The sequence below is a fragment of the Stegostoma tigrinum genome, chromosome 1 (assembly GCF_030684315.1).
Source record: "Stegostoma tigrinum isolate sSteTig4 chromosome 1, sSteTig4.hap1, whole genome shotgun sequence".
In the NCBI taxonomy this organism is placed as follows: domain Eukaryota; kingdom Metazoa; phylum Chordata; class Chondrichthyes; order Orectolobiformes; family Stegostomatidae; genus Stegostoma; species Stegostoma tigrinum.
This window is the reverse complement of record NC_081354.1, coordinates 110,438,469-110,463,425: the sequence shown is the minus strand read 5'-3', so window position 1 is coordinate 110,463,425 and position 24,957 is coordinate 110,438,469. Positions and strand designations below refer to the sequence as shown.

The window sequence follows — 24,957 nt, the reverse complement described above, 5'->3', positions numbered from 1 at the left end:
ACCTGAGGTTCAAATCAAACCCAGGTCCCTGGATCTATGAGGCAGCTATGTTAACCACTGAGCCACCGTGCTGCCCAGTATTTTGCTGACATCAAGAAAGTAAATTGATAACACTGTAAGTGGTAGAATCCTGCTTTTTTTTCATGGACAGGACACACATATTACCAGGTAAATGTCAGTGTTGTTTTGCACTGGAACAGCTTGGTTTGGAATGCTGCTAGTTTTGAAACACAAGCCTTCCATGCTGTTGTCAGAATTGCCAGAATGTTAACAGGGCTCATAGCCTTTGCAATATCTATTGCTTTCAGCCATTCCTTGTCATATCATGGAGTGAACTGAATTAGTTGTAGATTGACATCTGTGATGTTATATACCTCAGGAGGAGGCCAGGATGGCTCACACACTTGGTACTTCTGCCTGAGGTGGTTGTAAATACTTCCAACTTGAATTGATGTGTTGGGCTCCCCCATCATTAAAGATGGGAAGATTTGCGAAGCTCCTCCTCATGTGAATTAATAAATTGTCCACCACCATTCACAGCTGTGGTAGGAATGCACAACTTCAATTTTCTCCATTAATATGGATTTCTTAGCTCTGTCTGTCACATGCTGCTTCCGTTGTTTGACATGCTGCTTTGTTGCGTTAACAGGTTGGAACCTTTTTTTTGGCTTGCCTGGGACAGATACTTCTCCGGGCATGCCCTGATGCTCTCTGTTGAACCAGGATTAATTCCTTTTGGTGTTAACAGTAAGATACAGGATATGGCACACCATTAGTTTAAAGACCATGGTTGAATACTATTAAAAGCAGTTGGAGGATATCTGCTGGTCATGACACTAGAATAAATCTGAAGCTTTTGTTTACATTGTGCCAAAGGGTCTTTAATGTCCACTTGAGCCATCAGATCTTAGCTAAATAACTCATACAAGTGTAACATCTTCTGTGACGTAACAGCCCCTTTGTACTGCATATGTTGATGTTTGATCTTTTAATATTATACACATTCTTAAGTGCTGGAGAAAACCTTTATTCAAATTTTATATGATTGTTTATGCTGTTATAACAAAAGAAATGCAAGCATTTCAAAAACTGCAAAGTATTTTCAGAACTGCAAGACCTAAGTACTGTAGACAATTCTATCCCACCTTGAATCGTACTTATGAACTGATTCACTGTTTAATGTCAGTTAGAATCAAGGCGGTAACATGTGTGCAAATACTCCTACAAAAAAACTATGTAAAGTAAATGTTAAGTGATTTACAAGTATTAGAATCCCACATCTGTGAATGTACTATAGCTTCTGTTTTCTTCCAGATAATGGTGCATTGCTGTACCTCTGCCTTCCTTTCAATTTGCTGGATGTCAGACCTCCTGCCTGTATCCTGTTTTAAGATTCCTGCAGCCCTTGGTCAATGAGAGCTACATCTTTCTTCTAAATAAACATATCTGAGTCTCCTGAAGAATGACTAGTGACAGTTCTTACATACAGGATAATAAGTAGAAGAAGTATTGCTTTCTGCTACCTGAACTGCTTTTTAGAGCACGCGTGTTTCCTTTCCTTCACTTTCCCATTCCACCTAACAGGTCGTCTTCCTGAGAAATGATTACACACAAGTGCCAGTACCCAAATAGCCACTCTTCATATGCGTGAGCCCTATCACCACTTTCAGGCAGGGCCACCACTGTTTGTACTGAATTGGATGAAGTAACTGCACAGCACAAAATGTGAGGAGATGTCACTTCCTAGTGCAGCTTCAATAAAATAAGAACAACGCTGAATGCTGGAGAGGACAAATCATTTGCTAAAAGGTGGTTCCTGGTTTGTGATTAATTTTGAAAAGAACAATCGTTCAGAATTTCCACAGAGCAGACAAATGTTTAAAGCATCTCTTCCCTCCCAACAGAATATGTCCACAAAATTCTGTCCTCCAATTGAACTTTAAATGCCCCGTCACAATTTGTACAGGACCCTTTTGCTAAACCCCTTGAGGGATTGAGCAAATATCAAAGACAAAAGGAAAAATTACAATTTGAATTGGAACTCAACTTTCTTCAATTGAAGCAACATAACAGAATCCTGAAAAATATTATCTTCTAACTAAAATAATGAATGCTTAAGCAGTTTACCATTCAGATTCTTCTGAAAAGATCTATGGTAAATCATTTTGTTCAGCTTGTAGAAGCATTTTTGAGAACTAACAGTGGCTTCTGAAACTATGTACACTTATTTCTTTTTTCCTTAATCCTAAAATGAAATGTCACTTCCCCTTCCCTGTTGTCTTTTGGCCATATTTAAAATGAGCCCAAACAGCCAAATGTTCCCAGCCCCAAAACAGTGTTGTTCCATCTGCAATAGCAAATGGAACATGGGAGCAGCCCATGGTGGCTTTCCATTTGATATTCCTTCTGACCTGTGAGAAAACGATTTATGTTCCTTTGGCATTGATCCTCAGTAGCACAACCACAAATAGAAAAAGAGCAAAATGCAGTCTTTAACTTCTGCTGCCAAACGACATCAATGCATGTAAATGGATTTTTAAAACTCAATTGCATCAATTGATGCCCACTTTTATTAAATTTAGGCCTTCAAACATAGCACTATCCCTCTTACTGGATAGAAGTATGCCATACATGTTATGAAAAAGCCATAATTCATCCATCCTAAAATTTTTTCATGCTGAAAGATTTCAAGGGTAAACATTCCAGTGAGTTCTTTATTTAATAAGGTTATAACTTGTTCAATTTATGGCAGTCATCACCTTTAATAACAACAAAATATTTCACTCAGTATGTTGCAGTGTACAGATTTATTTTTCTGGTTAACTGTCTTTTACTTTTATGCAATTGCTTACAAAGGAACAAATTTCAATCCTTTAATAATTCCACCCTCTCATTGCTTTATTTCATATATGTTGTGCTTTGGGAGGTTACGAGCTCACAAAGTAACAGAAATATTTAAACAGAATGATTGTGAAAAGATGTATGTGCATTAGCAAATCAGCACGGCAGCAAAATGTTTAACTTGAAGACAAATCTCCAAAAATGGAGCTTCAATAAGTTTTATGAGGCAAAATTCTAAAGATTGTGAACCAGGCAAAATCAATTCTTTCACAAGGAAGAACGCCAAATTAATAAAAGCCTTCATAAATCATTGTAATCAACACGGCCCTCCTCTTTGTGAAAATAAGGTCATAATGCAAATTGTGCTGGCTGATTGAACAAAAGCTTGAATAATCCTTATGGAATTCATATGTTTGTGATCTCTATAGCTTCGGCATTTCTTTTCCAGTGATTCAAGTTCCACAGGATTGGTTGCATTTCTCATACATTCCAATACTTTGAAATTATGGTCCCATGAATAGGAAGCAGGAATCAATGTATAATACTGGCCAAGAGTGTGTGTAATACCGTTCAGGATTCTGCGTAATACTGGTCACGTTGGGTTGAGTTTCTTTTATTAAGAATGTCTGTTTAGATTAGTATTTTGTACTTTTTCCATTCTGTCTTCAGATGGTAAACTTTTAACAGCATTCTGGTATGCGCAGCTTGTAACCATGCATACTAGCCAGGGAGCTTGCTGTAAGGAGTGCTGGCATGCACTGAGCTCTCAAAAGAATGTTTATTCATGTTAAAGATTTCTGCTATATATTAGGTATGGCCTTGTATGGATGTATTCCTACATTCAGTGGACAATCCCTCAAGATGTTCTAGCATCTATTGTACTCACTTTGATTTTACTTTGTAAACACGAGATCCCAGTGCCTCCAGATATACTTATAATATTTAAATTTATGCATCTATAAAGTGATAGATGGTTTAATTGCCATAAATACCTGACATTCTTCAATGAGATAGGCTTTCAGGGATCTGCATCCCAAGGTTGAAAAGCCCATGTCTCTCTGTTCTGCTTATGAAACAGAGAGCCCAGCGTTACAGAGCAACTTTGTCGCCTCTCTGCACTGGCTCCAGTATCTACATCTCTTCCTAGTTTCTTGAAGAGCAGGATACCATGCAATATGTAGAGTATAATCTGCCAGAGCACTGTCTAGTTTAAGCATGACATTATTTGACTAGCATTTTCCTCTTCTGACAATGTAGTTCAATATTCCATTAGCTTTGTTGACTGATATTGTGTATCAATTAAGAGAGTTTACTTTTTATCCATGACAATGAAGGAATGGCAATACAGTTGCAATTCGTTACAACATGTCACTCAAATGGGAGCTTGCATGCCTTGTCACTTCTATGTGCTCAGTAACTTTGATTTTCTAAGTAATCAAGGTTTGGGTTTAAAAGGTGCTGTTAAAGTCGCCTTGGGGAGTTGCTGCTGTGCATCTTGTAAATGGTACACTCTGTTACCAGCATGCGCCGGAAGTGGAGGAAGTGAATGCTTCAGATGGGTGGTAGGGTAGCAGGTAATCGATTTCTTAATGCTGGATAGTGTGCCATTCTTGAGCATTGTTGGAATTGCACTTATCCAGGCAAACAGAGAGTATTTCATCATACTGTTGACTTGTGCCTTGTTGAATGTGAACAAATTCTGGAGAGTCAGAAGCCACCATTTTCACTGTGGAATTTCATCAAATGCCCTTTGAACATCGAAGATGTGCAATGCTATAAACGGCTTCCCCTGGTCAATTGGGTCGTTGCTCCCTCAAGCAAATTGAGGAATTTTGTCAGGCAGAATCTCTCGCCTTCACCTCCTTTCTGTGTGTTTTTAAGATAAAATAGCAACTTCTAATTAGTGTTTTTAACATAGTAAATGTATCGAGCTTTGGTCAACAAAATACTGATGGCTGTATTCTTTATGATGAAAAAAGTGTCTGAGAATCATGAAATCTTTAATGTCCATGATAAATAATAACGTCGTCAGTCATCTGTTACGATTCCTATGGGGAAACCATACACTAAAATAACCAAATCATAATATTATCAAAGAAAGTTAATTTCTTGTAGCCTATTAATAACCACTTTGGGGCTATGCCTTACCCCACTTTATGTAGGTAGTTTGAGGGTGGTGGGTCAGGGTCCGTGGAGTGACCATGATAGTGACCCTGCTCAGGCCTCAAGTGTGAAAGAGGGGATGCCTGCATCAACAATCTCTTTTCAACATCAGACACTGTTCCTCTCCATTAGATGCGGCCCCATGTGGTTCTGTCTCTTTTGTTTGTCTTTTATATAAATGATTTGGATGACAATTTAGGAGGCATGATTAGTAAGTTTTCAGAAGATGCAAAAATTGGTGGTATAGTGGGTTGTGAAGAAGGTTATTTAAGATTAGAAAGATCTTGAACAATTGGATGGATGGGTTAAGAAGTAGCAGATGGCGTTCAATTTAGATAAATGTGAAGTTTTGCACTTTAGTAAAATAAACAAGGGCAGGACTTATCCAGTTAACAGTAGAGCCCTGGGTTGTGTTGTAAAACAGAGAGAGCAAGGGGTTCAGGTCAATAATGCTTTTGAAGTTTGCATCACATGTAGACAGGGTAGTGAAGAAGGCATCTGGCACCCTTGCCTTCATTGCTCAGAACTTTGTGTATAGGAGTTAGGACATCATGTTGAGGTTGCACAGAACATTGGTGAGGCCTCTTCCGGAGTACTGTGTATAATTCTGGTTGCCCTGCTGTAGGAAGGATATTATTAAACTGGAGAAGGTTCAAAAAGACTTACGAGGATGTCGCCAGGATGGGAATGTTTGAGGTCGAAAGATAGGCTGGGACTTTTATCACCAGACCATAGGAGGTTGAGGAGTGACCTTGTAGAAGTTTATAAAATCATGAGGGGCATAGATAAGGTGAAGAGCAAGTATCTTTTTTCCTCAGGTGAGGGAGTTCAAAACTAGGGGATTTACTTTTAAGGTGAGAGGAGAGAGGTTTTTTAAAAATGAGGGGCAACTATTTTACACAGAGAATGATTCATTTGTGGAATGAACTGCCAGAGGAAGTGGTAGGTGCAGGACAGTTACAGCATTTCAAAGACATTTGGATAAGCACATGGATAGCTTTAAACTTTAAGTTTTATTGCCATGTGTACTCAAATACAGATGAACAGGAGTATAGTGAAAAGTGTACACTATCAGCACATATGGCACCTTCTTAAGTATGAAGATACCTAGGTGCAAAACGTAGGTACAAGTAGCAACATCGAGAAACAAAATTAAAAATAAAGTGTTACTGTTGTTCTTAATATAAGTAGAAAAATAAAGAAATAAAGTTAAAGGTTAGCATCACCATCCTTCCTTGTATTAAGTGGAAGAGAAAAGCAATGAAGGTAAAAGTTCAACAGTAGTCCTTAAGTGCACTCCCTGCAAGGGTGTGGTCTCCTCTGCTTTGATCTGCTGCCAAGGAAACCTTGGGCTTCTTGCTCTCGATGTTGGAGATGCCGAGGCACATCCATCACCGACATTTTGGCTTCTCTCTAACTATGCTAGGCTCCAGCCCACAGCTGCTTCCCTGCACCAGATCTCCAGCTAACACTGCTGGGGAGCCACAGCTGCTCTCCCCGCGATGCCATCACTGCTGCTGCCTCTGTCTCCCTGAATTCCAGAAGGTAAGTGACAAAAGTCGAGTAACAGAGAGAAGAAAAATGAAGAGTGCAGCCGGCCTGGAGCAGACAGGCCTACCATGCTGGTGCTCCCATTGCGAATAGCTACATAATGAGTAGGAGACAGTGAGAAGATGATGATATCAAGGAGCTGGAGGGAGCATGTGGCGAGAAGGGAAAGAGGATGAAAAATTCAGGGAATGGACTAAAGCGGGGATGGGTGAAGCAGCTTCTCATTGCCAGTGGCCAGCATTTACAGGACCTCACTTCCAGTTAGGAAATGTTTGGAGGGATATGGGCCAAATGCAGGCAAGTGGCATTCGTTTGGTTTGGGACCACGGTTGGCATGGACTAGTTGAACCCAAGGGTCTATTTCCATGCTGTAGGAATGTACTACTCTCTAGCAACCCCTTCATCAACAAAACCATCCATCTCTGCCTGATCCCAACCACCTGGGTCTTCCCTCCCTTAGCTTCATGAGATACACTTACTTAGTCCTGGACTCTTGGTTTTGCCTGGCATCTCCCTGACGTGGGTCTTCCTGTCAGATCTGTCGCATCTCCAGCTGGTTGCCAATGTTACTTGTCAGGCAGGCAGTAACCGTCATGATGCTTTTTTCGCTGACTCCTCAGATGGCAGATGAGATGGCACACCATCCTAAAAATTGTGATGTTATGCCTGAAAGGACTAGATTCTTATTTCACTGTGAAGTTTTATTTCCCACTTTGTGTTCAGTTGCATCTTTCTGAAGTCATGGAGTCATAGAGATGTACAGCACAGAAACAGACCCTTCAGACCAAGTCATCCATGCTGACCAGATAGCCAACATAAATTTAGCCCCATTTGTCAGCATTTGGCCGATATCCCTCTCAACCTCCCAATTCACATACCCTTCCAGATGCCTTTTAAATGTTGTAATTATACCAGCCTCCACCACTTCCTCTGGCAGCTCCTTCCACCCACACACCACCTTCTGCATGAAAAAGCTGCTCCTTATGTCCCTTTTAAACCTTTCCTCTCTCCCCTTAAACCTATGCCCTCTAGTTTTTGACTCCACCACCCCAGGGAAAAGACCTTTCTGTTTACCCTATCCATGCCCATCATGATTCTATAAACCTCTATAATGTCTTTGACGCTTCAGGGAAAATAGTGCCAGCCTATTCAACCTATCCCAATAGCTTAAACCCTCCAACCCTGGAAACATCTTGTAAATCTTTTCTGAACACTTTCAAGTTTCACAACTTCCTTCCTATAGCAAGGAGGCCAGAATTGCACACAGTATTCCAAAGGTGGCCTCACTAATGTCCCGTACAGCCGCAACATGACCTCCCAACTCCTATACTCAACACACTGTCCAAAAAAGGCAAGTGTACCAAAAGTCAGACAGCTGTTGTTGAAATTTGATGTCCTTTGGGTGCTGCTGCACCCCAAAATTAACATTCTCATGCATAGCAACTTTTATTTTCTAAGCTTTCCTCTAGATTTAAAAAAAACCAAATCCATCTGAGGTTTGCACATATGACTGCTTTCTGGTCCTTCTTTAAAACATTCTTTTAGACATGCAGCATTGATGTCATATTTTTGAACTTGTCATTATTTAAAAATGTGCTCAGAACAGAATAATTGAAGAAACATAGTTGATGTCGTTAAGGAAAGTGATCACATGACTTAAAATCATATTGGCCTAATTACTTTGCTTCAAATCAGAACTCTATTTCTGACCCTGTTTGGAATAAAAATTAGTTGCTTACCCTTCAGTTTTGGAGATTCCTCAATTTTAAAAAATGACGATGTTGGTAAAAAGTGTAAGCTGTATTGTTCTCGGCGATATCCGTGTATATTTCTGTTGATGAAAACATTTAAAGCTCTTTCACTAAATCATTCCAAATAATTTTTGTTCCATAGTTTTTAATAGTTAAATGTCAGCACATATTACAATGAGCTTGGCATTCATATGTAAGTTTTAAAAAAGGCAATGTTGCTGATATTGCTGTGATGGAAAAGATGTTGGAACAGAATGAAGTGACTTTTTTTGAGCAGTTGCATTTTTATAAAACCTCTGAAACTGTTCTTTTCTTTATTACCCAGATTCTACTAACATGACTTTGAGGAACAGAAAATGCCAAGTGTTCTTTGTCATGAAGAAAATCAACCGCTCTTCCTAAGTGTGTTTCTCCCTCTCTCTCTCTCTCTCTCTGATGTATGTCTGGAAAAATCAGTAACTGGATTGTGATGACATGTCTTTAGCTAATAAGAAAAGAAGCTGGGAAGATCATGTGACCAATTGGCCTGGCTTTTCATTTGATTTTGATGATTCTGGTGCAGTCTGTTGTCATGGGCTTGTGGCTCCTAATCTAAAATTAAGCATGGAAAGCGATGAAAACTCACAAACAGACAAGAAGAAAAGATTTTCCAGTGTTTCTTTACCAGAATCTTGCCATAACTCTGATCTGTCTGCCCTTCAAGCAAAACAACTGTGTGAGCATAGAAGAGAGGTGGATGAAAATGATAACCTTGAAAGTGAAGAGCATATTCTTTCATTAGAAGCAAGTACAGAGACCCTAGTCCATGTGTCAGATGAAAACTCAGATCTCAGTTGTGTGGAAGATTGTGTTGCAGGAGAACTGCTGACCTCAGGGAATGAAGGAACACTAAATGAAAAATCACCAGCAGCAAAGATTGACCAAATGACCAAGAATGGACCTGAGACTGTTGGAATAGAGAATGACCCCGATTATGATTCTGTCCCTGAAGAAGAGACAAAAGACAACAAGAAAACAAGTGAGTCTGAACACCTGGAATCTTCAGAGGAGTTAAATCTGAGGAGAAATATGGTTACGAGTTCGCATGCAATTATTCCAACAGAGGAGCTTCTCCATACTGCAGTAATTGCACAGCAGCGTAGAAAACATGACATGCTGAGAAATGAATGTGATGGGGACGTTACTGTGAATATGACTGGACAACTTGACACGAATGGTGATGTACAAACGACATCAGAGGTTATCCCTGTGAATTATAAAATGGCATCTCAGATATGCTTAGAGGAGAGTTTGGATCAAACATTTGTGGAGGAATTCCGTCTAGATGTAGGACAAGCTGAAAATTTTTCTGATACCACAAATACTAATACAAGTCTTGCAAAACGGAGCCCGCAAATATTAAATGCACAGCAAAGTACAAATAACTATAATCCCACGGATAGTACCATAAAACTTCGAAAGAGAAAGGTAAGAAAATAATCCTTTACTTTACTCGACTCAATTTGTTGATTGATTAATTATATGCAACCAATTTTTGTATCTGGTTCTCATTTTAACCATATCTGCGTTTATGTCTAGTAGGTATAGTCAGGCACATAGAGTGGAGTAAGATTTTAGGTTAGACAAAGTAATAGTTAGTCCATTTATGATGTTTATATGACATTGAGAAATTGTACATTCAAGCAAATGCTTTTAAGTCCTGACAATGGTGTAAGATGTTGCTGATGAATTGCCTACCTCGATCAATTTTCCGTGCCACTAACTTTAATGAAAAGGATAACTGAAATTCAGTTATAATGGACTGTAAATTCAATATTGGCCATTACCACATATTGTGCGGATTCTACATACTCCATCTCTGTGCAATTAATTTTTGTTCTGTTGATGAAAATGTTGAGGCTTTGGAATTACAGCAAAATGAAAATCTTAAAGAAGGAGCAACAATGGACTGCTGGGTTTCCAGTAACAGTGATACCATTTAAAACTGTGTGGTAGTTCAGCTCAATGCATTCAGTTAGGGTTCATGTGCTTATCTTTGGGTCACTCAACAGAGATTTATTGAAGGAAAGTAAAAAGCCTCAACTCAAGGAGGTGAAGAAGCAAAATGATCAAGTCAGACAAGCATTGCTGTTTGCAGAGCCTTGTTGTGTACAAGTCAATTTTCAGTGTTTATTCATTAAACAAAAATGATTGCAATTCAAATATAATCAATTGCATGTGACGTGTGTTCAGGGGTTCTGTGACATGTGATAAAGATGCTTCATAAATGCAAGTCTGTTCTTTCTTAGCATGACAAATCCCTGCTCTGATATAGTAGACAATTAGGCAATCAAAGAATGACATATCCAGTAGCTAAGAGCTATGATGATATCCTGACGTAGCCCAGTGTGATTGTCTATAATTCATTTAGTGATTAACAAAGCAAAGAACAACATGGATAAGGCATATTTCCTCAACCTAGGTCTCAAGCATTGCACTTGAAAATCTTAGAGCCAACTTTCTCACGTCTACGGTGTTGTGATGTTTTTCCCTATACCAGAATAAGCCCTAACAGTGAATTTAGCATTTTTTTTTCAGCCACAGTTTTTAACCATTTTTAGGCTGGCTTTAAATGACAAGCGAGTTTACCTAGAGTTAGCCTCCCACAACCACCTTCTAATTGCTGCAATCATGTTACTTAACAGACAACACAAACTTGACATGGACACTGTTAAGTTGATGAAGTTTGATTTCACACCATGAACTCATTCCATATTTTTCAGGGGAGTTGAATTTTGTCTCACTCCCTACCTTATCTTGATAAGTTAATTCTATTTATTCTGTTGAAATCCAGGATTGAACAGTCTCCGAACTGAGCTATTTCAGCTAATTCTAAAGTCTTTTCAGGGAGGTTCTGTATTTGTAATGTTCTGCTTTGCAATTATTTGTGATCTGTTATCACAGTGTATTAGAAAAGGCTAGTAGTGATTAACACTAGATTTTCCACTCATCGGCAATGAAATCTATGGCTGTATGACTCTAAGTTTCTGTACATCAGGTGTCTATCAGTTTCAGAACTGAAAATAGTCAGAACTATGACCTTCTTCAAACATTTATCCTTGTGGCCTTCAGGCATTAATTTAGCATTTACTAAAATACCCAAATTTAAACAAAGTACTGCTACAGGCCAGCAGTTTACAGTATTTTTATTGCTTTCTGTGTCTCACTCATACTCACACCTCGTGCTGAGGGCCCCAGAAGGCTGAGCTCTTTGGAGACAGACACATTGCCAGTGACAGGAATCTCAGCAGCACATGTTCACCTGGAATTAAGAAATTAAATGTCCAATTAAGAGCTACTCCTCACCCACACTTACACTTCTCCATGCCATGATAGTCTAATGTGGCATGGGAAAACTGACAGGTACACTCAGATGATCGCCAGCAGATTCCTGCGATTGCAGGGGGGCATCTCTCCTATTTCATGCCCCAATAACATTTGTCAGCCTTGCAGCCAAGGCACTACAGACAGATTAATCCCCGCTCTCTCCTATCCCCACCTTGAGAGCTGGGACCTGCCTCTCTCACTGAAATCACAACAGGTTAGGTTGCACCCATGGAGAGAAAGTGAGCTAACATTTTGGGTCTAGATGGCTCTTCATCAGAGCTCAGAGGAAGAATCATCTGGACTCGGAAAGTTAGCTGGCTTTCTCTCCATGGATGCTGTCTGCCGCATAGTGATCTCCAGCAATTATTACTTTTAGTTCAGATTCCAGCATCTGCAGTAATTTGCTCCTGCCTCTGTCATCATAGCTTCCTTAAATAGATTGAGCCATTTCTGAGAGTATAGCAGTGGCACTGCCAAGGATTGGGCCAGCAGCCCTCTGGGAGGGAGGGTTGTGGGGTAAGTGAGCTGCTTTCCTCAATTGCCAGCAGCCCAGCGAAAGCACGAGCAAAATGTTCTGCCAGGGGCATGATATCCCCCGGAATGAGGATCACCTCCTGCTTTTATCCCCAGCAATGGAAACAGATCTCCTTTGGTAAAGATTAGCCTAAAATATGGCCTACAAACTTTGAAAGAAGTTCCTAGATTTTTTAAAAACTAAGTCACTGTGTTGTCACTGATATAAGTTACAGAAAGTTTGTGTGTGGTAGGACAAATAAGCTATCGATATAACAACAGTTGGTTCATTCAGTTACTTCAATATTAAAACAAAATACATTCAGAATAATCAACATGTGCCTTCTCCCAATGTTTTATCTTAACATTGACCATCTTAATGGATATCATGGACTTTCAATATTTCTGATTACATCAAAGCCTATATATGGCAATGTTATGATCATTTAGTATCTAACCTGTCAGGAAGTCATTAACAACAAATAATATAACCAATAGGTAACCCACAAGTCAACCTTAGCTGCAGACAATATCAATAAAAAGTAGTTTAGCAGAAGAGATATTATAGTTACTTCTGATTCATTCTGATCTTTTTTTTAATAAAGAACTGTTAAAGATCTGAAGGCCATGAACATGACAGTATTAAAGTTGAAAAATGTGTCAAGGAAATGGGATATGTCCAAAAGTATTTCATAGGTGGCATCAACTATAGGTTTTAAAAGTTATCAGGAGATAGAAAGGATAACATGAGATAACATAGTGTAGGTTAGATGGGCTTGAGATCGGTATGACAGGTTGGCACAACATCGAGGGCCGAAGGGCCTGTACTGTGGTGTAATGTTCTATGTTCTATGTTCTATGATCAATAGTGATCAAGTCTATTGTTTTAATGTTCTGGAATTAACAATAGAAAAGGTATGATTATTAACAAAGTTTGATGTTTTCTAATAATTGTAAGCCATAAACTCAGATTTCCAAAGTTTCTAATCATTTAGTTAACACACAGATCATACCTTGTGACAATAATATTTTCTGCTGTGAGCATTGTTCTTGATACCTTACAGAAAAAAACAAATTAAAAAGCACCAAGTGTTGATTATGCATTGGACTTGTGCATTGGACAGGTTACTGGACTGGGGATGGTGACTAGAATTAAATAATGCACATTTCATCTCCTATCATGACAGATTAAAATTATTTGGTTTTAAACAAGAGGCTTTTGAAATAAAAAGTTGGCGTCAGTAAGTATGACAATAGATCTGTTGAAAAACCCCTGACTGGTTCACTTATTGCCCTCAGGTAAAAAAGCCTGCTCCTTAGCTAGTTCTAACTTAAGTGCATCTCTATTTCCGCACCAGGGATTTTGAGGGGATTTATCAATGGCTACTTCTTTGATTTTGGAATTGAGTAATTGAGTAATAATTTGCTTCTCTAATTTTGAAGGAAAATAAGGAAGTGGGGGACTCATTAAATGAATGCATTGGCCTGGATTTTCATAGCTATTCGGCTTAGGGGAGTTGCAATGACGTGTCAGTAGATTGATTCTTGGGATGAGAGTGTAGTCTTACAAGGAAAGATTGAATGGGATGTAGATCTCAAGAATTTAAATCAATGAGAGGTTATATCTTTGAAATGACAGAAGATTCCAAAAGAATCATGATGTTGAGAGGTTGCTCCCTGGCTGGAGAGTCCAAAACTAAAAGTTCACGGGTTAAGTGGTCAACTATTTATTATTGAAGAGGTGAAATTCTTTTTTTCAGACCTCTGTGAAACTGGAAAATTCTCAACCTCTGAGGTCTGAGGTTGTTCAGTCATTGAATGTATTTGAGGCTGTGTTCAGTAGATTATTGGACCCTAAGGGAATCAAGAGATATGCTGGGATCAGCTGGGAAAGTGGAGTTGAGGTCAAAGATTAACCACAACCAAATAGAATAAAGAATCACCCTCAAGGGAGATGAATTTTTTTACCCCTGCCCCTATTCCTTCCGTTCTTGAATTCCTTAAGAATAGAAGAACAGAAGAAATATGGATGGATTGAAATCTACAACTGTTCAGGATTGTAACACTTTTTGTTGACATCTGCTACCAAGCTGTTCAAACTCAGTACAGTGCTGTAAGAATATTTTTAGTAACAATTTAATGAACTTTCCTTCTGATTGGAGGAGCATAAACAGACAAAACTAAGGGAACATCATGTTACATTGCTGATCAGCTGTTCATATGTAAAACTTGCATTTAATTAGCCCTTTAATGCAGAAAACGCTCCTACTTTGTAGCAGTCGGGGAAAAATTAATGCTAGCCTTAAGAGCTGCCACCCATTGGGTGATGTAAAGCCTGGCCAAAGAGGGAGGTAGAGATGAAAGGTATCAGATCTCCATGTAACTTTTATGTCTCAATGTACTGTAAGCTTGCATTCAGCCAACTATGCAAATTTTCCATCCAATGCTATGCAACTTGTGAATGACACACACTAGTCTGATTCATCTTGTACACATCAAAACAGATCTTCAGTACATCCAGTATGTTCATTTCCAAATATTGCTGCTTTGTTTCCTCTGGGATATTTGTTACATTGCCGGTTTGAATTACACATTAAGTTCTTCTATTTTGTATTGTTGGTTATAGAATTTTGCCATTGGTAAACTCTGTTAAACAAAGAACAAATAACAAACCTTGTCTATGATCTCTGAAATAAACATATATCTAGACTTCAAATTAAAATTAAATCTTTTTCTTCTGGCAACACTAGAAACCATCAAATCATAGAATGGTTACAGTATGAGAGGAGGTAATTTGGTCCATGGTGTCTGTGCTAGCTCTCTGAAAGAAAAATTCACCTGGTGCCACACCACTGTGTTTTCTCTCTAACTCTGCACATCTTTCCTTTCCCATTAGTCACTGCCGGGATTAAATTTTCCTCAATGATGCTTTTAGGTTATGCATGATGAACCCCAAGCAGGCACTGAGTAACAACAGTTTTGTCATGTTGCCATTGTGCTTTTTGGCTAGTTACTGTAAATTTGTGCCTTCTAGTTCTCCGTTAGGATCGTTTTTTCCCTTATCTAGTCAGTCCTGTGTTGAAAAGCTCTCTCAACTTTCTCTGAACCTTTTCTTCCTCAAGCAGAACAGCCCCATGTACTTCAAGCTATCAAAGTTATTGAAGTTCCTGAAACCATTCACATGAGCCTTTTCTGTGCTCCATCTAATGCCTGCCCATCCTTCCTCAAGTCAGGCCCTTAGAACTGGATACAATACTCCTGTTGAACACGAACTATGTGCAAAAAAAACCCTTTCATTAGGTTAGACTGGGAGGTGGGGAGTGGGGGTGGGATGTGGGCTCAGAGATGGGGAAGTGGGTAGGGGATGGAGAGGTAGTAAAATACAACAAATACAGCAGGTATCCTGCCAGCCACATATCCACATACCCTTGACTAGTCCCACATTTCGCAGCAGGCAGAGGAGGATGCAATGCCCCATCCTTGGGTCTATTGAGGTCCTGAAATAACCATTTAGGAATATCATTCTACCAATGCTACTCTTTTGGTGAGGAAATCCACATCAAGTGTTTGACCTGGCAACTTTAGCTACTGTAGGATGAGTGGAGGACCTGCTTGTAGTTCTAGCAATAGCCTCCGTCTGAATCTGGTGTTAGTGGAACATCAAAGATGCCATCCATCTGGCTGCTCTCAAATGCAGACTTTCCTTCTCAAGCAGAGCAGATGTTTGCCTTGAATGGGTCAGCTGGTATCGTTCCAAGGGACAAGGTAGGAAATTCCACCATCTGAAAAATCCTGCTCAGTGTGGATGTGAGTTTGCTCGCTAACCAGAGTTTATCTGGTTAGGTTTCCTTGGGTTGGTGATGTGATAAATAGAAAGTGGGACATAACACCAACGCTTCGTCGGAGGCTCAATGATGATGCTACCTACAATGGTGACGAAACATCTGAAAACTAACCTTCCAGCTCAGCGAGCAAACTCACATCCAGAACCTCAACCTGAGCTACAAATCTTCTCAAAACTCGCTACCTGCTCAGTGTTTCTAGAAGCTTATCATAGTTCCCTTGTTTTTGTACACTGGATCTCTCTTTATACAGCATAGGGTCCCATAAACTTTATTCGTCATATTTTCAACCTATCCAGCCATGTTCAATGATTTGAACACATATAGACCCACATCCCCCGATCCTACACTCTCTTTATAATTTATTTTGTTCTGCCTTCCACATTTATTCTACCAAAATAAATTACTTCATATTTTCATGTTGTTTTTTACTGCTTTTCTTATCATTTTTCAAAATATAGACATCACTAACAAGGCCAACATTTACCTATTATTAGTTTCTATTAAGATGCGATAGGTCGTGAACCATTGTGGTCTTTGTGATTAAGATACTGCCATGATGCTGTTTAATAACCAGTTCCAGAATGGTGACCTAGTGACAATAATGAAATGGAGATATGTGTCAAAAATAGAGTGAAATATCACTTGATATAGAATTTGGAGGTGGTGGTATCCTCATATATTTGCTGCCTTTGCCTTTCTAGATGTTAGATGTAACAGATTTAGGAGATATTACCAAAGAAATCTAGGTAAGACTTTAATTTTGCAAAAGTATATTTTACTTACAAAATATCCAAATGTTCATTCCAACCATTTCAAATTGAACAATACAGAAAATGTAACAAAATACATTTTCTCTCCATTGAGTACATTGCATTGATTGGTGCCTTAATCCAACTGCAATGACTGTGACAGTTCCCATACACAAGTCCACATGCCCAAGGGGTTCTGTAAGTTACCAGTGCTCTTACATTGTGGCTGAAAGACCTTAGAGAGTGGCCTTTTCCCATAGTATTTTTGTGGTAGCTGCCCTAAACTTTAGTTCGTCACTTGTCACCTAGTCCTAGACCTTGCAATGTACCAGTCTGCAATACTTAGTTGAGGAGAATACTTTGCTCTATAGGACGATCAATCCTCAGGCTTATAAAACTGAATTAGTGGTCATCCAGTTGACATTTGTCTCAGTACAGGCCACAGCCACAGTTCACACCTGCTATTTTGTTTACCTTTTTGACCTGTGCAGTGTCAATAACCTTGAGATTTGTTGCAGCTATACTAAGGCTATCAAGATTACTTCCCACTCAGGCAAACATTATTTAAAATTATCCTTTCATTCTCAAAGGCTAAAGTTATAATCCTGCAAAGAATACTGGCAAATGAAATTTCTTTAAAAAGCCAAGCCAATTTGCTGTCGTTTGTAAATAACATGCGATGTCCCGAACTGTTCCTGGAACTCTTGCTTAGCAATGTTGCTGTTTTAAGTGGAACTTATTTGAAAGCATCCAAACAAATACAGAAGATTGAGGAATTTCAGGTCTAACTTAAGTCCAAAGAAAATCCAGTTTCTGCAAACTTTTGTGCTGGCTTCAAATGTATTGTGCCAGAGGCTGAAGGCTTGCCACAAATTGAAGCACCCCAAGACTGACTGAATTACCAATGCACAGTCCCACAATTTGAAAACATTTGTAGGCCTTTGTGGAGATGCCAAAGTTTAAGATTTCTTTTAAGTTCCATTGCAAAACAACCATATTTTAAAGATTTGGAAAACTATTTTCTTTGTTTTAGTTAGAAATTGATTGTTGTACATCCATGTGACAAGTAATTCTAGTGCAATTGTTCTATGTTTGATTGTGTGAGTCTGTTAACTTTTCTTGATTGGTTAAGACAGTGTAGATTCAGAGAAACACAAACACACTGCAGATAGAGCTGAAACACAGTGGAAATTTTAAAGCACTGTAAGAAAACCATGCCACATACATAGGATGACAAAGTGTGAAGCTGGATGAGCACAGCAGGCCAAGCAGCATCTCAGGAGCACAAAGGCTGACGTTTCGGGCCGAGACCCTTCACCAGAGAGGGGGATGGGGAGAGGGTTCTGGAATAAATAGGGAGAGAGGGGGAGGCGGATCGAAGATGGAGAGAAAAGGAGATAGGTGGAGAGGAGAGTATAGGTGGGGAGGTAGGGAGGCAATAGGTCAGTCCAGGGAAGACGGACAGGTCAAGGACGCGGGATGAGGTAGTAGGTAGGAAATGGAGGTATGGCTTGAGGTGGGAGGAAGGGAAGAGGAAGAATAGGTTATGGAAGCAGAGACAGGCTGGACTGGTTTTGGGATGCAGTGGGTGGAGGGGAAGAGCTGGACTTGTTTTGGGATGCAGTGGGGGAAGGGGAGATTTTGAAGCTTGTGAAGTCCACATTGATACCATTGGGCTGCAGGGTTCCCAAGCGGAATATGAGTTGCTGTTCCTGCAACCTTCAGGTGGCATCATTGTGGCACTGCAGGAGGCCCATTATGGATATGAGGTCTGAGGAATGGGAGGGGGAGTTAAAATGGTTCGCGACTGGGAGGTGCAATTGTTTATTGCGAACCGAGCGGATATGTTCTGCAAAGCGGTCCCCAAGACTCCGCTTGGTTTCCCCAATGTAGACGAAGCCACACCGGGTACAATGGATACAGTATACCACATTGGCAGATGTGCAGGTGAACATCTGCTTAATATGGAAAGTCATCTTGGGGTCTGGGATGGGGGTGAGGGAGGAGGTGTGGGGGCAAGTGTAGCACTTCCAGCGGTTGCAGGGGAAGGAACCGGGTGTGGTGGCGTTAGAGGGGAGTGTGGAGCGGATAAGGGAGTCATGGAGAGAGTGGTCTCTCCGGAAGGCAGTCAAGGGTGAGGATGGAAAGATGTCTTGGGTGATGGAGTCAGATTGTAGATGGCGGAAGTGTCGGAGCATGACGCGTTATATCCGGAGGTTGGTGGGGTGATGTGTAAGAACAAGGGGGATCACCTGTACATCTGCCAATGTGGTATACTGTATCCATTGTACCTTGTGTGGCTTCGTCTACATTGGGGAAACCAAGCGGAGGCTTGGGGACCGCTTTGCAGAACACCTCCGCTCGGTTCGCAATAAACAACTGTACCTCCCAGTCTTGAACCATTTTGACTCCCCCTCCCATTCCTCAGACCACATGTCCATCATGGGCCTCCTGCAGTGCCACAATGATGCTGCCCGAAGGTTGCAGGAACAGCAACTCATATTCCGCTTGGGAACCCTGCAGCCCAATGGTATCAATGTGGACTTCACAAGCTTCAAAATCTCTCCTTCCCCCACTGCATCCCAAAACCAGCCCAGTTCTTCCCCTCCCCCGACTGCATCCCAAATCCAGCCCAGCCTGTCTCCGCTTCCCTGACCTGTTGTTCCTCTCACCCATCCCCTCCTCCCACCTCAAGCCGCACCTCCATGTCCTACCTACTAACCTCATCCTGCCTCCTTGACCTGTCCGTCTTCCCCGGACTGACCTATCCCCTCCCTACCTCCCCACCTATACTGTCCTCTCCACCTATCTTCTTTTCTCTCCATCTTCGGTCCGCCTCCCCCTCTCTCCCTATTTATTCCAGAACCCTCTCCCCATTCCCGTCTCTGATGAAGGGACTCAGCCCGAAACGTCAGCTTTTGTGCTCCTGAGATGCTGCTTGGCCTGCTGTGTTCATCCAGCTTCACACTTTGCTATCTTGGATTCTCCAGCATCTGCAGTTCCCATTATCACATATATAGGAATTAGTCTTAATTTCCACATAGATCTAAAATGTGAAATACACAATATAGAGATATTTTGAAAGAAATGTGTTTGGTTACTTAAAATTAGATTACTTACAGGAGCAAGACTAGACACTCTGGTAGAAACTGGTAATTTTACTTTTAGTTGCATGATTAGACATGCACCAGGTTACTGCTCTTAAATTTGTGGAGGAATATTTTAATGCACAACCTTTAGTGAAAAATTATGCTGTAAAATCTTGCTTGATTCAATTACTTACAGGAGGTTTTACATTTGTAATTTGCAAATAGGGTTGAGCATCAACCTTAGCAAAAAGTGCACTTCTTAAAACTAGTACAATTTTGAGCATTATTTGTCGAGATTAGCAGTTTTGCCCAAAAGCAAAATGTCTTCATTATTGCCTGTTAGAAGGTTAGCAAGTAATGATTGTTTGGAGAAAGTAAATTCATAACATTTTTCTTTTGCATTGTGTTTCTCTTTGCCACATTGTAAATGGTGTCAAATGCATTCTTTGAAGTGATTTGCTTTCCTTTGCCAATTGTCAAAATAAAAAACAATATCATTAGCAGACCTGTAATGAAAGGAATTCTCTGTTTGAATTTAGTCTTTGAATTTGTTCGTTATTTAACATTCAATATTTATGCAAGTTTATTCATTGTACTAAGTTGCCAATACAGCCTAGGCCACTAAACCATAATGAATAACTGTATAGACAAACAATGAATTCTTTTCTAACATTGTTACCATTACATTCCTGCCAAAATGGAATTTACAATATTTTTTCTTTTTAATATGCAGCGTTTTTAAAGCATGTATTTTACTGTGGCGTTTCTACAAAAAGAAATTCACCAAACAATTATAATGATCATTTTCCTAGTTGAGACATATTTTAATGTATTGTTTCAGATCATTCTTTAATATCTATAATAGGACATTATTATAAATATCTGCAATAAGACATTATTATGTATTTCTATTTTTAAAATCCCCATTAATCAGCGAATAACACAGATCACTATAAATTAAATACTTGTTGTGACCATTAATTTGATTTGAAATGTATACATTAATTCAAACCCTTGAAGATAATCAAATTTTGCTCTAAGAATCAATTATATAAATTGTTAGAATCAAATTGATATAAAACCTTAAGAGATAAAAATAAAAACTTCTGTTAAAAAAAATTAGGAAATCTTTCATTAACATGGAAGCTAACAGGCTTTTGCAATAAGCTACCAGAAAGAAAAACGTTTTAGCTGAATTTTCTTATCTGTTGGCTAATGGCTGAATTTTAATAAAAATCATCTTAAGTGTCAATTTTGGTGAGTTTCATGGAGGGTTTATCCGTATACCTCTATGGTGCCCTGTTCTTAGAATCCTCCCACTAGTCAGGCACTCACCACTTCCAGGATCTCCTGGGATTCCTATCACCAGTGCCATTTGGAAAGGCCAGTATGGAACACCAAGCTGAGAGCTGGCAGTCCTCAGCTGCCCTGCACAATTGGAGTGAATTACCCCAGACATGTCAGATAGAAGGACATTGGCAAACCGCTTTGCTAACAGGCACCTGGAGGCCCGGGGAAGCCTGTCTTCCTTCCCAAGGGCCAGCAGAGAAGACCACATCACAAGATATCACCAGCCAGGTCTGAGATTGCTACCTACATCAGTGCCGTCTCCACAGTCCCAAGGAACTCACAGCAATGCAGGAAGGAGGTCTATGACCTTCTCTGCCTCGCAAACTGCTACCTCCCACTCACTTTATCTCTTCACACCGAGACCTATGGTCTATTGACCTCATTATTGCACACAACACCCATTCTCACCCACTCAATTTGCCTCCAACTAACATTGCAAAACATCTGCATTGCCTCCTCACTCACTCACTCGGACACCCTACTCCAACACTAACAGATTGGCCAGCCACTTTCATAGAAGGAGGCTAGTCAGCCCTCGAGTCCATGGGGATCCTCTGAAGAACATCTTGTCCAGACCCAAACTCTACCCTATCCCTGTATTTCCCACCCTAGACACTATGGAACATTTAATTCGGCCAACCCACCTAACCTGCACATCTTTGGACTGTGCACAAAACCACCCAGATATGGGTAGAATGTGCAAGCTCCACACAGACAGTTGCCTGAGGCTGGAATTGAGCCCAGGTCCCTCGTGCTGTGAGGCAGCAGTGCTAACACCATGCTGCTTCACTCAGACCCTTCTTATGTCAAACGTTAGGTGAAAAAGACTCATACTAATCCTGAAATGGACTAGATGGGTTGTGATCTTGTACACCCCCTACAAGGACAGCATCCTAACTTTGACTGTCTCACCTGGCAAACTGACTTTCTCCAAGCCCCAGGACTGATGTTAGAAGCCATGTTTGACTTATTGTGCCAGGACTCCCTGAACTGAAAGGTGTCTCCTGGTCTTGACTGCACACTATACCCCTTAGAATTTGAGACATGGCCATTTGATTGATGCACATGCAGTGTGTTGCTGAGTATGCTGCTTGTACCTGGTGCAGTGTGTGATTGACGTAGCATGGTAATATGCAGAAGCATAGCCAATCCCTTGATTGATTATTGCTGGGAATCAAAACAAGCTGTCTGGCTTTCTGTCTGTGCTAAAAGGCAAGGAAAGGACATATCTCTCCATAACGGGATATTCAACAGCTCTGGTGGCAATTACGATGGAAGACACTGAACAAAACAAGTAAGTGATTCCCAAGGACCTCGACCAGTGTAATATAGGACATCCAGCAGGAGGTGATCACAGTGAGAGAGAGCAACTGGGGCTTTGAACAAATTCTCACTTGATAATATGGTATCTTTGGCGTAAGGAGAGCTGATGGGAAGGGGGAGTAGGTAAACAAAGGATTTATCTATCTAATGTAACCCACCGGCTTTATTCTACATGCAAACATTAAATAGTGCCTTGTTTTTCCTTAATTTCCCTTCTTGTTTGTAATAACCTGATGCCAAGGGAATAAAAACATCTTTACTTTGTACTTAGGCTAGGGTCTTATATGTGTTCAAGTCTCATATTATAACAAGGCGAGGAGAAGTGCTGTGAGCATCAAAGAAAGAATGATGTGTATGATTGCTAAGAAAGAGAGCACAGAACCCTGGGATACAACCTGTTCCAATGCATAAAGATGTGTGCTTGCCCTGGATGCAATGTAGTATGGCAACTGTAGTTCAATGTCAAGTGTCAGTGAGCTCCAAAGTACGGTACTAAAATACTGAACATGTATTCTGAGTGAGGTTGAGATGTGTCATGATGCTCTGGTGAGGCTGATGCCTTGCCAGTGCCATCCTCAGTGGGCAAAGGGTTGTTGCTGTCCGGGAAATATGTCCTGAGATGTTGGGAGTGCTGGCCAAAATGGATTGACAGAGAAGCTGCCAGCATACTGCAGCTGCCAGGTAACAGCATTGACTTTCAAGTGAGAAATTGGCACAGGCTAGTTTTTCACCAGTACCTGGGGAAATAGCAACCTGAGTAATAATACAACATTATCGCGGGCAAATAGAAAAACCCCCCACTACTCACTAGGGAAATCCTAGCCATTGAAACTTTGAGTGAAAGGTGTTTTGTAGATACCAAGAATTTTTTTTTCACTCTCACTGTATTTTTTCAACTTTCTTGGTATTGCCCACATCATCCAGAGCCTGGGAAAATGAGCAGCATAAATGAGTTTGTGGGCAAACACATGCTATTTGTGGAGAGAGTGGTAATTTATCAGCATAGTGAGAAGACACATTGGTGAGTCTGAAAACTGTCGGAAAGTAGAATGCTTCTTGTGATGATAGCTTTTTTCCTGACACCAGTTATTCTTATACTCTCAACTTGTGGAGCCCTGTTCAGCTATCTTCATGGATTAAGAGGAACTACATTATCTGCTTCGAATTTTAACCCTTGAGTTTTCTTTGTCACTATCTCTCAAATAAGGTGAGTCCAGTTAGTTATAAAATGAAATGGCTAAACTTTATACAAGGAACATAAGTATCTTACATGGTTTGGTACGTTTTGCATTCTTGCAAGAATATAGTGAACAGATGGGTATCAAATGATGATATCGTTATAAAATTCACATATGTTTTACACTTGCAACTTTTTAAATGTATTTCAGTTGTCATGTCCTTGCAAGAAAATCTATTGTTTGCAATCATACTGCATTTATTGACATGTAAAGAAAGTTGGGTGTTGCTGATTATCTGGAAATTCTGTGCAAGAATTGCTTGAGCTGAAAGTAGGAATTCATTTCCTGTTTCAACAAAAGTTGATCTTACGTTGCTGTTCCATTCTTACTGAGAGATTACAAAGTTCAAGCTTAATCTTTTTATCAAACCAGTAATAATGCAATTATGAAAATTTTTCCTTCACCAAATAAATAGAATAATCAGATTAAGCTTCTGTGAGACATTTATAGAGTCCTGACTTGAACATTCTGTTCAATTTTTTCTATAACCCATTGAAGTGATGGTCTAGCAGTATTACCACTGGATTGTTAACTTAGAGACGCAAGTAATGTTTCACAACTCAGGTTCCAACCCCACCACAGCAGATGGTGGAATTTTACTTTAATTAAAATGTGGAATTAAGTGTCTAATGATGACGATGAATCCATTATTGTTCAGGAGAAAGTCCATTGAGTTCACTAATGTCCTGTAAGGAAGGAAGCTGCTGTCCTTACATGTAACTCCAGAACCACAGCAATGTGGTTGGTTTTTAACTACCCTCTGGGATGGGAAATAGATTCTAGCCTAGCCAGTGATGGTCTCATCTTGCGAATAAATTGAATTGAAACAAAAAATTAGAATTGAGTTACTGAATTTGTTCTTCGTCATTTTAATTATGAACTTTTAATATTATTTTAAACTGAGTTTTATTCAGAAAGCTCATGAAATAAAGACAAAGATGTCCTTGTTAAGTTCAATAAGTTATTTTGTTCAATATGGAGCATCAAACACAAAGCAACATCTGTTATCAAATATATTTTTCAAACTTCTGATAAGTAACGACTTTGAGGGCTTTGGACTTATTTGCCAAGAATGAATTTTTGAGAAGTATCATCATACTTATGGCATGTTGTGAGCATAGCATGATGGGCCACAAATTTCAGATTTGTAGCAATGATATTCTTGAGGCTACATGTAT

At 39.9% G+C, this 24,957-nt stretch overlaps 1 protein-coding gene across 2 annotated transcripts in view; it reads left to right on the top strand.

The window, feature by feature from the left end:
* dlc1 (DLC1 Rho GTPase activating protein) overlaps positions 1-24,957 on the top strand; it is a 512,227-nt gene that overhangs the window by 9,228 nt on the left and 478,042 nt on the right. For both annotated transcript variants that reach the window (XM_048532709.2, XM_048532700.2), the window contains exon 2: positions 8,632-9,773. In XM_048532709.2, the coding sequence (XP_048388666.2) occupies positions 8,781-9,773 (993 nt within the window). In that variant the 5' untranslated portion in view covers positions 8,632-8,780. The remainder of the gene's footprint in view (positions 1-8,631; positions 9,774-24,957) is intronic.